Here is a 16,988-nt window from a genome sequence, read left to right on the forward strand (position 1 = left end):
GCAGAGGACTTTAAAGGCAGCTGTAACAGAAATGCTTTTTACAAGTGATTTACAGCATTCTGTGTGCTATACAAAGTGAAAAAAGTGCCCCATATACTTGACTTAGCAGTTCTGTTCTCTTTTTTTGTATAATTATAATACAGGCAAGGCTACCTTATGTATTTCACTGAGTTTCACATGAAGTTTCAAAAGAACAAGCTAGCAAAGAGTGTCTCGGGCATGTCCAGATAGTCACGATGATGCAAGAGGTTTGCAAGTTAGATATGTTCTTAAAAATTTCATTTTGCAAAAGGGAGTAGTGGATAGGTGCATTGTGTGAGCCAAGGCCTTGTGTGACAACTGCAGAAGAGTTATTCCAAACTCTTATTTGGAAGCTCAGTGAGCTGAAGGTAGAAAATTTGCTTTTGCAGAGAAGTCTCTTTTAGGTGTCTTCTTTCATGAGATTTGAAGTCTGCCTGGAAGGTAGAGTTGCTGCATATAAAGCTGCCATAAAGGGAAAGAGGCTTGCTGGTCTATGACACAAGCCATCACAGAAATGTATGTGGATTTGAAGCTAGCTGTACCTTGTTTCTCTTTCCTGTGAGGGAGAAATTATGCCTGCCTTTCAACAACAGCCCCAAGAAGTCCAGAACCATGATTTTCTGTGGCATTTTCATAGCGTGTTTTGACTTTTTTTAAACTTAGTTCATAATGCCACATCCTCACATAGCTAGCACTTGTTTTGGCTAAGTTTTCCATTTAGTTTCTCCAATCTTACCACTCATCTTTTCCTCAGTATTCTTCTCCTAATGATCTGTGTTTTCTCTATGTTGCCTGATATTTTGACTTTTTTTTTAGTTTTCCTATCTTCCTGTTGAAGTTTGGAACAGCTGTTCTAGAAGTAATCTCAGTCTATGTTATTCTGGTTGTCCAAGCATGCTGTTGCCAACAAGAGTCAGAACCATTCCTTTCTTTTGGTGTATAAATAGCACATATCCAAGGAATAATTCTCCAGAGTAGGTAAAGTTTTTAATGCAACAAAATGTTTAAAGCAAAAATAAAAACTCTTCACCAACAAAATATATTTTGCAGTTAAGCTGTACTGTGTTAATAAAACATGTTCCAAAACACACATGATTTAACTCTGATTTAAACCTGTATAATACCACTGGTTTTATTGACAACTTTTGAATAAAAAGCAAAGCTCGTTGTTACTGAGATTATGGGGAATGTAATAAAGTTGGTGTTCTGTGAAGATTTTGACAGCAGACAAATGTCATAAACATGTTGCATGCCATCTCAAGAGCACTAGCTCTGTTAGCAAGCAGCTAACAGAAAGTTCTTAGAGGTGGCAGTATTGCCTTTCACACTACTGCACATGAAGTTTGCTGTTGTGCATCAAATTCCCATTACTGGAACAAGGAGCAACTGAAATGTAAACTGTGTGCTCAAAACTCTTTGGTCATTTTTGATTCTCTCCTACTGTTCTGTAGAGGCATTTTAACCTCCATATTACACGCTAGGGATCATCAACTACAATCTCCTCTGAAAAGTTATGCTGCATTATAGTTGACATAAGTATTGTCAAGCAGGAGTATATGTCAGAAGGTGATTTTGTCAGGTTGCTTTAAAATGATTCTGAGATTGATAATGCCAAAATTAGCTGAAAAACTAGCATGACAGAACTGCAGAATTTGGCTGTATCTCTGTGTAGTAGTAGTCTGTGTGCTCTGTTACTTTCAAATTGGCAGAAGGTGGCATGTGTTAAAATTCTCAGATCATAAAAATGGGTCATATGACCTGTAAAGAAAATCAATGTCTCTTCAAAAGTGTTTTGATTTCAGTCTTCAAAGTGCAGTAAGAAAGGCTTCCGTGCGTCTTAAGTTGTGCAACCTTGTAGCAACATACACTTGTGAAAGACTCAGAACTGCCAGGGTATGAAAATCAGTCTCTTAATTTATAAATTATTTTGTCAGATAAGTTTGGAAGTGTTCTCTCAGAGTTGTATTCCTCCCCTCCTTTCTGTGGAATATGTCACTAAAATGGAAAAAGGCTTATGCTTCTGTAAAGGGTACTATAAAGGGTACTTTGATTACTGCATTTCATAGTAATTAAATGTTTCTGTTTATAAAACCATGTACCACAAATACATGCCCTTATATTCTAGTAGCCGGTTCTCATGCACACTGTCTTGGGGGTTTTTGTGTTTGGTGTTGGGTTTTTTCCCCCCTATGAAATATAATATTTTTAATTTCTTAATATTCTTGTGTTATAAATTTTTTTTCCACAAGAACACTCTTTCTCATCTTCCTTTGTATTTTCTCTTCATGTTCAGTTCAAGTCAGCATATTTCCCCACTCTATACTGAAAGTATAAAGTCAGTTCCAAAAATGTGTGCCGCTCCTTAAGCAGTCAGCTCCTCAGTGGGTGTTCCCATCTCTCTTCAAAATACCCACTTCTGCTGACTTGCAGAACTGCATGACTGTATGTCTACAAGTAAATGTCTACCAGAGCAGTAGGTCCTAATTCTAGGTTTGGTTTTTCTGCATGCTTTCATTTCTGTGCTTGTGGCAATTGTTATTTATTCCAGTTAGAAATGTAGCTCAGTAAAATTAATAGTTTTCAGTATGTTCTAAACCAAAGCTGCAGATGGAAACTTAAGAGTATTCAGGGTATAAACTCTTGCTGTTACAGAGTGCTGTTGATTAACATTTTCCACTCACACAGTCTGCTTTCTTGTAACTAACATTTACTATAAAGAAATGTTTTCCAAAAGAACAGCTCGAGCCCTAACCCTGGGTGATTCTTTTTGGTAATTCTCTTCTGTATCTCTTTCAGTTTTTCAGATTCTTTTAATAGTGCTCTTGCAAATCAGTACACGATTTGAGAAGCTCTAGCTGTGCATATATGCTTTTAACATCCTTTGTCAGAGTTGTGGTTTTCATTTCCAGCAGGCACTGCTTGTGAAATCAATGGCAAACACAGTCTAGCAAACTTATTTTGAAAAGTCTCTTTCCTTTGAAGTATGCACAGGAAAACTCCATGTAATTAAACTTCCATGCTTTTGCAGTTATTTGAGATACATTTAAAATTATTCCATTTTCTTATGGTGGAATATGTTGTGTGATAGTGCTGTTCTCCAGGAATTTGCAGTACAAGGAGCAGAGTAAAAAGTGCAGGAGAGGAGATTTTGAAACTTCAGCAAGTAGATAATTCTATTTCAGTTCAAACATCCTTTCTTTACAGTAGTTTTCAGACTAGTTTAAATATGGCATTTTATGTTCTTTTGATTCTGTAAGATACCCTTGTAATAATTTGCTCTCTGGATTGTTTTTCTTACAAAGCAGCTTCCCTAATTTACAGCATCTGAGTCTAGCTCACTGCAGAAAATTCACAGACAAAGGTTTACTGTACCTGGGCTCTGGAAAAGGCTGCCACAAGCTCCGCTATTTGGACCTTTCAGGTTGCATTCAGGTTTGTCATTCACATCTTTCTTTCATTCTGTGAAGAAGAGAATCCTTTATGTGACTGGCTGCATCCTGCATTCATGGTATACTGAAGCAGAACAAGCACTGCAGCAGACTTCCAGGGTTTTGAATTACAGGACTACAGCTGTTTAAGTTTTACTAAGGAATAATAGCACTATAGGTTTGGATCCCTTCCAACTAACTGTCAGATCTATAAACAGCTAGTGCTGACTGCATAATGAGAACAAGGCTTGCTTTCTGTAGCCATAAATAGACTCATTTTATGTCATTATTAGTTGGGATTTTAAATCAGCAGCTTTGAAAATGCAGCTTTTACTAAGAGATCAACACATATAAAAGCTACTCTGCAACAGAAATTTACAAATTTACACTTGATTTCCTGAGAAGGAAATTAATTAAAATGGGACTTCTGTGGCTGTTTTATATCGGTTTAATATATAATGTTTATAAATGCAGTCTAAAAATAGTTAATGTTTTGGATTATTTTAATCTCCTACTAAACGTCTAAAGACAACCAAGGTTTTAGAATCTGGTACTATTTTAGAAACTTTCTAATACAGACTCTATCATGAAGCATACTTCCAAAGCAGTGTGAGAGACAAACTCTAAAGCAACAGAAGTCTGCCAATGTTTTAAGGAGGACTCCCACATTTATTTCATTATACGCTGAGAGATTCCCCAAGTTAGAAAATACATGTGAAATTAGAAAGAGATGAGGCTGAGGAATTTAATGGTTTAACTCTGGTCTAACAAAGCTTTTCCAGAGCCAGAGGTGGAGACGGATAGGGGAAGCAGTCCTATTTTGACCTCTTGTTACTGTGGGTGTCTCTTTTCTCTGAGAATCACACAGAGACTGTTGTGGAGTGACAGTGTGTAATCTGAAATAAGAGCTGAGGTTAGAGGGAAGGTAAAAGCTACCTACCTCTGAGTTACCTTTTCAAAATGCCAGGAACTGGTTCTTTTTTCCAAAAGCAACATTTCTGCTTGTCCGGAAGTGCAATCATGAGCTGTACTGATCTGTCTCTAGAAAGCATTAGCTAATAATAGTCAGAGAAGGCTGATCATCGTCAAACTGGGCAAATCACAACCCTTCTCTCGCCAGAAGAAAGTGAGTTTGAGAGCACTGGAAGGGATTCCACAGCTTCCTCCATTTCAGGTTTCCCCAAGATTCTGGAACAGTGCTTAATGATTCTGGAATAGTGCTTAAGTACACAGGTAAAACAAAAAAGAGCATCAAATTGCATTTTAACAACATAGAATTTTCTTCACCACCACCACTACTGGATGAATTTAAACAAAGGGAACATCTGTAAGACCAGTGTTCCAGAACTATTTATAGAAATGCAGTGAAACTAGAGTGCAAACATTAAGCACGTGTTCTATAGAACAAAACATACATTCTGTAGAATATATGTTTTTCCTTTTTTCTTGCTTCCTATTTTTTCCTTCATTTTACCATGACACTTCTTTTCATAGGAGTTCTTCGATTACCATTACTACTGTAGGATTTGCACATCTGTTTAGAAAGGCCATCTGTAAAATGTGTGGTTGTGCTCATGATTTTGCAAGTGGCAGCTTGGAGATCAAGACTTTTAAATAGCTTGTTAAAACAGAGTTAGTTAGAAGGTGGAATCAAGCACACATTTCCTAGTCTGTTGCTATAAACCAAGGCAGTCTTTCCTCTTCTATTAATTCATGGTAACAATGATGGTTGAATTGGAGATATGAGGCTTTTCAATAAACCCTCTGGTTGCCCAGAGAAGTTGTGGATGCCCTATCCTTGGAAGTGTTCAAGGTTGGATGAGGCCTTGAGCAACCTGATCTAGTGGAGAGTGTTCCTGCCCATGACAACGGGGTTGGAACTGGACTATCTTTAAAGTGCCTTTCAATCCAAACGATTCTGTGATTCTATGATTTCTATTTAGAAACAGGCTAATTCAGGAGTCTGTTACGATAAGCTTTTTTTTGACAGTGGAATATTAAATGAAAAATAGCACATGGAGGCAAGCCATCAATGTAATGTGCCAAGCAGCTGAAAGGGTGTCACAATTCATTGTATTAGTCTTGACAAACTCAGAACAAAAATAAAAGGACAGCCCCTTTGCACCATAAGAATACTTCCTCAATCCTGAACACTGATTTTCCACTTTCTGCACTCAGAGTGCATGGACAACAGTAGAAATACAAAATAGTGTTTCTTATAAATATCTCCTGTCCACAGGTACAATCTGTTCAGGGTGAGAAAGAAAGAATTTGAAAGCAGTACTGTGTATGTAGCAAATAAGCCAAAATCTGAATAAAAAAATCTAAGTGCCCCTAATCCTTGAGATTATGAAGATATAAAAAGATTAAATTAAATTTCATAAATATAACAATATAAAATAAATGTTGACATATTTACAAGCAAATCATTATTTCTCTATTTTCTAAAACTACGGGGACAAGTCTTTACCTGTGGTTTGTTCCATGTTTCCTTTGATGTACTTTCAGATCACAGTATACTGGCATACAGTTAAGGAAAAAACCCAGATCAGTCATTTGCATATTAGGCTGAACACTCCTCTGAGCCGAGGAATTAGATCTTATGTACAATCATTGCACTGACTTCTAACTCTGTACATGCAAGAAAAATAATACACTTACAAAATATCTTACTGAGTCATACAGGAAAAATCTATTTTGCTGAATTTTATAGGATCTAAGACTCATAGTAAATTTCAAAACATCCTCCCTCACAACTGGTTTGAAGAAGGAGGTTTAAGTGGGATTTTACTGATCCAGAGCAAAGAACGCATTATTAAATTCCATATATATCCTAACATTGATTCTTGGGTCAAGCTGTTTGCTCTTGAGGCAGTCTTTGAAACACTGAAATTCCAAGTGAGTTGAGAAAGCATTTATTTTATTAAAATGTGCACAAAATACCAGATTTTCTACACCTTATCTTCAAGAGTGCCTTAAGTTTCATTGATAATCCACAGGGACTACAGAAAAGAAATTAAATGTTGAGAAGGAAAAAAGAAAACAAAGACAAATACACACAATATTGCAGCAGCATCTAAATGGTGAGCAATTTAATTGCATTTTATCTGAATGTATGTTTCACACTGGATCTAGTTCAACTTGCTGCCTGAGATCCATTTTCCAGGTTTAAGTTTACAAAACAGTTCAAGTGAAATGACAGTTTGAAGAAGGGATATTAGCTGCTTCAATATAATTTGGTTTGCCTTGCATGGAAGCAAATGTAATTAGTAGTCTCAAATGGCTGTTAAGGAAACAGTGGTTTCAGTGGAACTCTTCTAGACTGCCCCTAACATTGTGCAATCATTACTGAGTTCCAGAAACAGATACACTACTTCTGTCCATCAGTATGGATGAGTTTGATCTGATTACCTGCAAGCTACTAGCTAATCTTTTGAGAATGGGAAATTCACTTCATTTTAGATGCTAATCTAAGGCAGTGCCTAGAAAATTACCTTAATTTGTGTATATAACAATTAAGCAAGGAGAGAAGGTCTCCAGAGGTGAATCAGACTTTTTCAGGACTGACCTGTCTTGGGATCTTTCTTTGTCTTTGTTGTACAGATATCCCAGATTTCATAACTGTCTAGCACAGACTCCTCAGTTATATTTCTAATTTCAGTTGCATAAACAGAGGCTTTAGCATTTGCAGTCTAATTTCAAAATCACCATCAATGTTTTTGGCACTTTCTTGACTTAGCATGTTTCCTATTGCCTCAGTTTTGAAGTCCTCTAAATTGTGATTCCTTTTCTACAATTATCAGAACACCCTTTAGGCCTTGCAAATTTTTATTTTACTGCTCAATTAAATGACTTTGTTTGCAAAGTCAGGAACTTAAAACCAGGCTCCTGAGTCTGTGTTTATTTTTTTTTTTCACTGACATTTTAAAACTCTTTTCCAAAGCAATATATAAGGTAAGTAAGATCCATCATTTTATTGTCCTTGCATCTGAATTGTAGGTACCCAGACAGAAGGGATCTTGTATTCCTGCTCTCTGTCTAACTGTAGTCACCAGCCTGGGTGGGTACTCTTAGTCATTAATGATGTGTTCATGGTTAAAATCCTAAGAACAACATGCAACAGGCCCTTTAAGCCTGGTACCATCCTTGGATTAGTAGTTCTAGGAGTGAGTTGTAGTTGGCTACAAGTGGTGCGTTCATTTGAACCATGGCTTGCAAACTCTCTTTGGTATGAACAATAAGCATAGCTGAATATGGCATGATCTGCACTGTCTCAGCAGTACTATCTGCACATCCTCACTGGTGTGTTACCCACATTAACCACATTTCCAAAGTCAAGGTTTCTTTTTGTCTAGCATACATGCCTCATTTGGAGGGGGTGGGAGTGCTGGAGTGTACCAACAGACTCTACATGGTCTGACCCGCTCTTGGTTCCAAGATGGTTATCTTCTTGTATAATCCTTTACTATAGCTTTCCCTCCTGTTCCCAAAACAGCTCTTTTTCCTTCTACAGCTCTTTCAGAGTATTCCTCCTTGGTCTGTTTTTCATTCAAAAGGATTAATTAATTTCATGGTTTAGTGAGCATCTAGGTACCTGCGATTGTGAAGTATTGACAAAAATGTCAAACCTTTCCTGTGTTGATTTTGTTAGACTTGTTACAACATAAATATTTGATTTTTTACTTAGATTTCATCTGATGGCTTCAGAAATACTGCCAATGGATGCAGTGGGATTTGAGATTTGCTAATCAACAAAATGCCAACTCTTACAGAGAGCTGTATTCAGGTAAGAAATGAAAATAAATTTGTACTCAATAGACTTTCTGATATTCAGACTGGGTTATAATCTCAGTATCAGTTGTCTTCTTTTGCTACACAGGTATGGCTTAATTATGGTCTAGTTTATAAAAGAGTAAGTTTTATTTTTTTCAGTGTAAGCAAATACTGTTTTGCTACTGATTTTGACCATCAAGGAAGAATTTTCTGCCATACTTTAGGTCACTAGTTACTTCTTTTCCTTTTGTTCCCAACATGATAAACGTATGGAGTATTTCAGTATTTTATATTCCAATCACTGTTAAAATGGAATAGAACTGTTTGACATGGTAATCTTTGGTATTCTAGGCAGAATATTTGCTTGTCTTTTGCTACGTGACAGCTTAGGTATAGGAAAATTTAATTTGATCTGTTTTCCTTTGAGGGCTCTGGTTGAAAAATGCCAACAGATGTCTGTTGTCTTTCTTGACTCTCCACATCTTTCTGATACAACTTTTAGAGCTCTTGCTGAATGTAAACTTATCAAGGTCAACATTGAAGGTTGGTATAATAATTCGAAGAATTATTAGCATGATGGATTTTTAAAATTAATCCAGAAAATTTGATGTGAATCTTTTGGCTGATTTCCATGAGTATTTGGATCAGACCCTTAATGCGTGTCAGACGTGTAATTTGTGTCTTGATGTATTTCAACAGGGAATAACCAAATTACTGATTCAAGTTTTGAACTGATGACTAAAGGCTGCCCGTATGTCAGGCACATTCATGTGGCTGATTGCCAGAAGATTACAGACACTGGTCTGAAGATGCTTTCCCCATTGGAGCATATTTTGTACTGAACGTAGCAGACTGCATAAGGTACTGTATTAAACCCAGATTTCTGCAAACCATTGCAGGGGAATGTCAGTAAAGTTAATTGTGCTCATACTAAGTCTGTTCATACATCTTTCAGTTTTAAAAATAAACTCTTAGAATGCTGGTACATGTATGTTAACATAAAAAAAAAAACATTTCATACAAGCAGTTCTTTTGTTCCTGTTTCATATTTTCAAAAATCCAGTCATTATTTTCCCAGTTCAAGCAAAAAAATTTAGGAACACAACTTCTCATTTTTTCCAAGACAACATTGTAATTCCTGCTGCAGAGGAAGGGTATACATGATGTGAAGGCTGTTCTCAGCTTCAGGTATGTCATGTATCAGTAGAAACAAAGACAAGCAAAAGAACAGGCAAGGCAAAACCTCCAAACATTCCTAAACAAACAGACCTACTAAATAATAAAAATGAGATAGAGCTGCTGTGTATCTTAAAATTTCTGATGTGAAGTTGTAGAGATTCTGCTTTAGTTTGTGACCGAAGTGTTTTTTGTGCCTGTTAAGATGTTTAAAACTCTGATAACATTGCCTGTAGATGAGCTGAGAAGTGCTGGAGTAATATGACATCATGCTGATAGTTCAGCTGGACAGATGGGACAGCTGCTTGCATTTTCTGGTTTAATATTTAGAAGGTTGGATTTTCCAGGCTGTTAGCCAGATCTTGGTCCTAGAGTGTGTTTGCACATGTCTACACTCTCTACTGTTAAAGCGTTGCTGAATTGCCTTAAAAACATTTTAAGCAGTAGTATTGTAAAACTCTGTACTTGTTTTATTACTTTTGCAGACACCTGTAGAAGTTTCAGCATAACAAAGTTCTAGATTTTAACACATCTGAGCTTACTAAAGAGTTTATCAGAAGCGATATGAAAATACAGAAGGGAAATTGTTAGTATTTATGGTTTTCTTATTTGGATAGTGTGTTGCCCTAAAAGTTCGTATTGTGAGTCAGAAACACTTAGGAATTTCTCTTAGAAATCAAGGGAATCACCATGATGGTGGCAGAATCTTAATAAGAACAGATTTTGCAATACTTAGCCATCTTGGTGCTCTTAGTCAGTTCCCTTTTTTCACTGACATTTTATCTTAGCTTATGAGTCAAAGCCCTTTCAAATTTAGTGATATGGAAAATATTTTGAGAAATGCAAGAGACAGAGCAAATCTAACAACTCAGAATTCTTGGGTTACAGGAAGTATTTGACTATGTGTGAAAACTGAAGACAGAAATTAACTGATCATAATGATTAGATTTAGAAATAATAGGTGTGTGAGTAAAAAAGGCATCTATAACTGATCATAGTTACAAATGATCATAATTATTAGATTTAGAAATAATAAATATGTGAGTGAAAAGGTGTCTATAAAGGGACCCAGGCTAGAGTGGTGGCTCATACCCTTGAGACATCTTTCCATTTGAAGTATGTTCATGTATGATAGTGTCTGGCCTGTGGTCCTGTATGGTTAATCCCTGATTAGTGACTTTCAGCACCTCTATTCACAGTAGAACTATTTCAAAAGTTACAAGGTGACCATTTCAGCCCCCAGGCCCAGTATGGTTACAGAAAATCTGCCTCCCCTTGTTTTTTTAACTTGGCTGTGTTGCCAGGCTCTGCGTTCCTTACGGATTTTATGCAAGGTGATTCTTCTGAGAGTATGTTTCTTAGATATATCTATCTGGAATGAAAAAGTGCTGCACTGTGAAATAACACCACAGGTGCCACAAATTGGAATTATTGCTGTGATTTACATCTGTAGTTCATGGTCTCACAATGAGGCTCTGTTCAGGTTATCGTTTTATTAATGTGTCTCTAGGACTTTGGAATTTGCAGTGATTATTTGTGCTCAACAAACAGTACAAGCCAAAATATTACTATTTTCTAAAGAATTTTGCAGTTAATTTTTTTATACATTGGGGAACACAGTGTAAATACTGGGAATGCACTGGAATCTGAGTGCAGAAAGCAATGCTAAACATGCCAGAGGTGTTGACTGTGTTGAAACAAATTTGGGTCAGCTCTCTAACCCATTCAACTTGGCTGAAAGATTTTCCGTCTACTTAATTTTTATAACCTTTGTGTTTGCTGTGAGTTACCAATTTGTGTGTGAAGCATACAGTTAAGTAAAATACTCTCAGGAAGAGCATAGGTTAATTCTTCACATGTGTGTACAGAACAGCTACAACATGCATACACTACCTGTGACTTCTGCTTCTGTTCTGGAAAAGCATTTTTGCTTTGAATTATTTCAGTTCTTTAACAGAGATACTCAAACTAGTATTACTCTGAAGTGTTTAAGCAGGTTCTGATGCTTTCTACATATACTTTCCAAGCCCTCTTTTTTGGAGTGTTATCATATCTGAGTGGTGGAACTAATGGAAATTCTCATCATCTCCAACAGACTCTTTCAGAAAGTTATTCTTTTCAGCAGTTCCAAAGAGCAGTGTTTTTCTAATCAAGCCATTAATTATTCTGAATACTTTTGGGTTATAAAAAGCTGTTAAAAATATACCATTATTAATTTCTGCTCATCTGACTGCTCATAAAACTGAGACACCTGGAGCTGTTTAGTCTGGAGAAGGCTGAGAGGGGACCTTATCAACATTTATAAATACCTGCAGGGTGGGCGTCAAGATGAAGGTGCCAGGCTCTTTTTGGTGGTGTCCAGTGATAGGACAAGGGAAAACAGGTACAAGCTATAACACAGGAAGTTCCACCTCTTCTTGAAGAGACACTTCTTATGGTGAGGGTACTGGAGCAGGCTGCCTAGAGAAGTTGTGGAGTCTCCTTCTCTAGAAAGTTTCAAAACCCGCCTAGATGTGTTCCTGTGTGACCTGCCCTAGGTGATCTTGCTCTGGTGGGGGTTTGGACTCAATCTCTGGCAGTCCCTTCCAGCCCCTAGCATTCTGTGATTCTGTGATCTACCATACAGGCTGCTGAATGAAAATTGTATATTGACTTGTCTGGAGTAGAAAAATTCTGTATCATGGCTTTTCCCTGCATTTCTCTTCTAGAATCAGCAATGGTGGTGTAAGGCCATTTGTACAAGGCTCTTCGGGAGCTAAGCTAAGAGAGCTGAACCTGGCAAATTGTATTCATTTCACTGATGCTTCTGTCACAGAAATAGGACAAAGGTACTGTAGTGCAGTATATTTTTCATGTGTGGTTAGACTTCCATCATACTTCTAATGTTAGTGCTCTGAATATGTTACCAAAGTGGGTAAAATTATGCAGGCAATCACAGACAGCAAATTTTGACTAGATAAATGAGTAGTCCCTGCTGGCATTTGGAGTCCCTTAAAAATGATCCATTATATATATATACAGAAACCTGTGAAATCCTGATTTTAGGGTGAAAAAAGTGCTTAGCTTAAGGTTTTCAGTGACCATATTGTATGAAAAGATCAATGTGCATAAGTCACATTTTTGTAAACTTAAATCCTGATGTCTGTATGAACAAAAATCACTCTACTGCTATACTTCTCCAATTCCAGTTCCTCAGTTGTTGTGTTGGATAGCTGAGCATCCCTGACCACAGATGAACTGTCTGAGCAGTCATGTTTCTCAGGTCTCATTGGCTGTGGTGCATTACAGTGCTTAATTACACAGTAAAACTCAGTCATCCATATATGGTCAGTGAGTGCTGGTTTGCAGAACTTGGCAATGTCCTCATTGCTGTCTACCATTACTTGTGTAGCTGTAGATTGGAGTGGGTTCAGTCATAAGGTAGTGAATTCTGTCATTGCAGTGATCTTTGAAGTTCTTGTACAAGATATGAGGGGTTTGGAGATGGGATCAAGTCAAGCATCATATAATGTAAAAACTATTTGTAATGCAGATCCTTGATTTCCGTATTTTGATTCAATGTCATTGCTGTTGATGGTTTGAAATGCTTATGCATTATGAGTACAATCCATGGACGTGCCTCTGTAAGCTAGGCAGCAGAAGTTTGCTACAATTCAGTGGGTCTAGAGTGTTTCTTTTCATGTTGTTCTAGGGTGATTAGATCTAAGGGAGACTGGGGGGGCAGGGAAAAATATTTTGAAAAATTGTAAAAATTTGTGTTTTCCACAAACTAAATCCTGAATGCTGGCTCCAGCAGAGGTACTGCTCTACACTGTGGTCTAGGAAATTACTGTTAGTGAGAGAATTGCTAACAAGGTAATTTCAATTGTACTGAGTTGCTAAGAGCCTGGAAAGCATAGCAGTGAGTGAGGGAGCCAGGTTAAACATCACAGGCCTCCACATTAGATATTCTTGGCAGATACTACCTTCTGCACAGGTTTCAGAGCCCATTCTGCAGTTCCTGGGAGAAACCTCATGAAGAAACTATTCACTCAGTCACTGGTCAGAATTCTGAACAAAAACTTTATTATTTGGCTCTAGCACAGAGTTTGTCCAAAAATAATTAAATTGTTGGAAAAAAAGGCAATTACAATGCCATATCTTTTATGGAACCATGAAAAGGATAAATAAAGAGGGTTGGGAAACCCAAGAAGGCTTCATTTAATGTGATCATTTTAAGTTTCATGTAATTATATCTGAATGAAATTTATGCTGCCTTGAATTGCAGTCTCATGATATTTCAGCATCAATATTTTCTTTCCCCTTGCCTGCCACAGCTAGGCTTTTAAAAGGCTCTGTTGCTTCTTACTCCAGTTTTCACATAACACAGCCCATGACCTTGGCTGTAAGCCAACCTCTTTTGTTTATGCTGCACTGCTAAGGCTTTCAGCTTTCTCTCTGTCAGAAGATAGATAAATTAACCCAGAAACAGACTGTTTATCATTTCTGCAATTTCTGATAGCTAGTACTAGCTACTGTGTTAAAGTAATATAATATTCACACATGTATAATAAATATATTTTCTAGTCTTAAAACATCGTATGGTGAAAGGAAATCTAGTAATCTGCTTGCTGACAAGCTACTATTTGTGTGCTCTGACTTTTTATTAGCATACAGATGAAGTTGTATTAAGGTCTCTTTCAATGTATACTTTGTTAGTGTTGCTTCATTAATGTAACAGGGAGCAGAATGCCTTACGTGCGGTAATCAGCTCTGTAATGCTCTGCTGGCAAAGAGAAGCTGTAAGACTCGTTGCTTTCCTGCAGTCCATGCAGTAGAACTCTGCTGGCTTTGCTGTCTTGCTATTTTGTGTCCAAACGAAGGATGTGCAACACAGACTTGCGCTATGGAGAATTTTCCTTTCTGTGTTTTTGGTGGGGCTTTTTTTTTAATGACAGTAAAAACATTCTGCCCATTGAAGGAAAACAGAATTTCCTGCAGTAAGATGACATATGCTTAAGAGAAGGAAAAATGCAAGAGTCGGATTTTCTTATAGATTTGTGTTCTGACTGTGACTGACTTTATCTTCATGCTGCTGATGCATATGGCCTGGACCACCCATCTTCTTGTGACATGAATTAAGTATAGAAGTGTCAGGACATTTGAGGAAAATGTCTTAAGTAAAGCAGGATTTAGACAGAGAAACCATAGCAAAGAATAGGTGACTCCTGAGTTATTTAGAGCATCTAGCAGCAAAACCAGGCGATGCCTTGGCACAGACACAGGGAAGATTAATATCAGTGGTGGACTATATGTAGTATAATAATTAGAGGGGGAAAAAAAAAAAGAGCCTAAAACATAAAAAATAGGTAAAATATTTTTAAATGGGAAGAACTTGGATACCTTTCTGAAATCAAAGCTAAAAAGGAAATATGAAGTATGCAAAGAAATATTCTTTGCTTCTGCATTTTCTTCTTCAGTGGCTGTCAGGCATGAAATTCTCTCTCTTAATAATGCAAGCCCATATTCTCTTTTGTGGCTTAAATGCCTCCTCATGAGCTATCTGTGGTATCAATCAGCTACAGTCACAGACCAGTCACAGATTTTCTGAGTATTTGCAGTCATTGGGAACTCTGTAGTGGTGGTTTTGTGCATGTATAAACAGTGAGCTCAACTGTCTGTTCTTATGTTTGCACTGAATGATCTTTGGATCCTGGCTGGTCCTGCAATCTAAGCCATTCTATGATTCAATAATTCTAACATAAATATTTACTAATATTTTAATAAGAAGTTTCTTAATTGGGAGGGCTGGGGGGACAATGACATGACAACCCAGCAGTGGAGTTTTGACTTTCTATAGATATCCAGAGTAATTTCTTTACATTTCCAGTGGGATTCTGAATCTATGGTGACTTGAATCCATAGCCCAGCTCCACATTTCAGTCTGTTAGAAAATTAGCCCAACAGAACTGAGGAAGAGCCTCATGAAGGTTAAGAAAAAAATACTATCCGTCTAATAGATCTCACCAGCAGCAGACTGAAAATTAATTAGTTGCATTTGATTTCCAAAGGGGAGGATGTAACAAATCACATGCATTCCCAGGCAGGGAAAAGAAAATATTAAAATACATTAAAATGGGCTCCAAATTCAGATGTTAGCATTCCAGTTTTCTTGGGAGAAAAGAGAGAATTTGACCTGGACACTTAGCAACTTAATTCTGTGTGGAGAGAGGAAATACTAAGAGAGAGTCAACAGAATCGCTGTCAGATGTGCAGCACCTTGAGTGCCAGTGCCGATCAGTAGTTGTTAATGGTACTTAGCAATATTGACAATTGGGCTTGATATTTTTCCAGAACCTTCAGTTACAATGGGAGCCAGGTCATATGGACTTAATATCAACACCACTGGCAACCTTATTTCACAAACCGGGACCTGTTCTAACCCTAAAGAGTGTCAGGCAGAGAAATTAAATTGTATGGCATGCATTATACATAGTCAGACAGGGGCATCTCTGCATTCAATAGAAACAATGTCTCTACAGTTCCTGTAATATTAGGGCAGGAACTGGAAACACCACAGCTACATTTGCTTAAGAAATGAGCCATTTTCCAGAAGGGTTTTGCTGTCTGAAAATTGTTTTTGTCCTGCCACATATGTGTGTTGTTATCAGCAAAATGATAATGAGTGATAGGAACAACATCCTTCTCTTGCAGTAGCTGATCCACGAAGCTGAAGCCTGTCTGTGGCTAATCTATGCAGAAGTCTGAGCATTTCAGAGGATGAATAATATGAAATGGCTCAGAAATGAAAGGTGGGAGGTCTTCCAATACTGGAGTCACTTTGAGGTCAATCTGTTTGGTTTGGGCTACAAACAGGAAGTGAGATATCTCTGGAACGTATAGATACATTACAGATGCTGACCTTTAAGGTTCTGAAGAGATATGTGAATAGAGATCTCAGAAGAAGTTGAAAATAGTGTAGCACATGGTTATTGTTAGAGAGAGTCTGCAGCTGAAAGGCAGAGAGACTTACATCTTGTGAATATAGATAATGAAAGGTTCTTTGGCATGCTGTAGCCTCAATGGCTTTTGTCTCTAGCGAGTGAAGCTCCTCACTAGTTGGTGTAGTTGATACTCATTTTCTCATCTACAAAAACTATGGTGGAATAACAACTAATCATGTTCTGTAAATGTTTATAGCCTCATAAAATAAAATAAAGGAAACAGAATAAAAATGCAAAATTAGGTTGAAAACCCCAGCTGTTGGAGAAGAATAAGAGGTCTCTTTTGAAGTTGTTTACCAAATGGAAATGGTACTGTGCATGCTGTACAAGAGACGCAGGGCAAAGTCTTCCCTTTCTCTATGGCAAAAGGAGATTGATGTAAGATATAGGGGGTGATTTCATTATGCTAAAGGGGAAATATGTTTCTGGAGTCAAACAGAGTGGAGGATCCTAGTCTGTATGCTGCACAGTATTTGTTTTGATAGCATCACCTTCCAGGAGTTCTAATGGCAATGTGAGAGCTCTGATCATATCTATAAAAAGTGGTGTGAGGCTTAGTATAGAAAACAAAAGTCTCTGGAAATAGATCAGTATCCTGGATGGGGAC

The 16,988-nt window shown here is 37.4% G+C and overlaps 1 protein-coding gene across 1 annotated transcript in view; it reads left to right on the forward strand.

Moving 5' to 3' along the window:
* Window positions 1–236: 236 nt before the first annotated feature.
* The window catches only part of FBXL13 (F-box and leucine rich repeat protein 13), a 32,164-nt gene continuing 15,412 nt past the window's right edge, over window positions 237–16,988 (forward strand). The window contains 8 exon segments of the mRNA XM_054177843.1: window positions 237–256; window positions 3,324–3,453; window positions 8,137–8,234; window positions 8,650–8,765; window positions 8,922–9,053; window positions 9,056–9,083; window positions 12,107–12,252; window positions 12,712–12,818. Of these exon segments, the coding sequence (XP_054033818.1) occupies window positions 237–256; window positions 3,324–3,453; window positions 8,137–8,234; window positions 8,650–8,765; window positions 8,922–9,053; window positions 9,056–9,083; window positions 12,107–12,252; window positions 12,712–12,818 (777 nt within the window).

Source organism: Dryobates pubescens, chromosome Z (genome assembly GCF_014839835.1).
Source record: "Dryobates pubescens isolate bDryPub1 chromosome Z, bDryPub1.pri, whole genome shotgun sequence".
Taxonomy (NCBI): Eukaryota; Metazoa; Chordata; class Aves; order Piciformes; family Picidae; genus Dryobates; species Dryobates pubescens.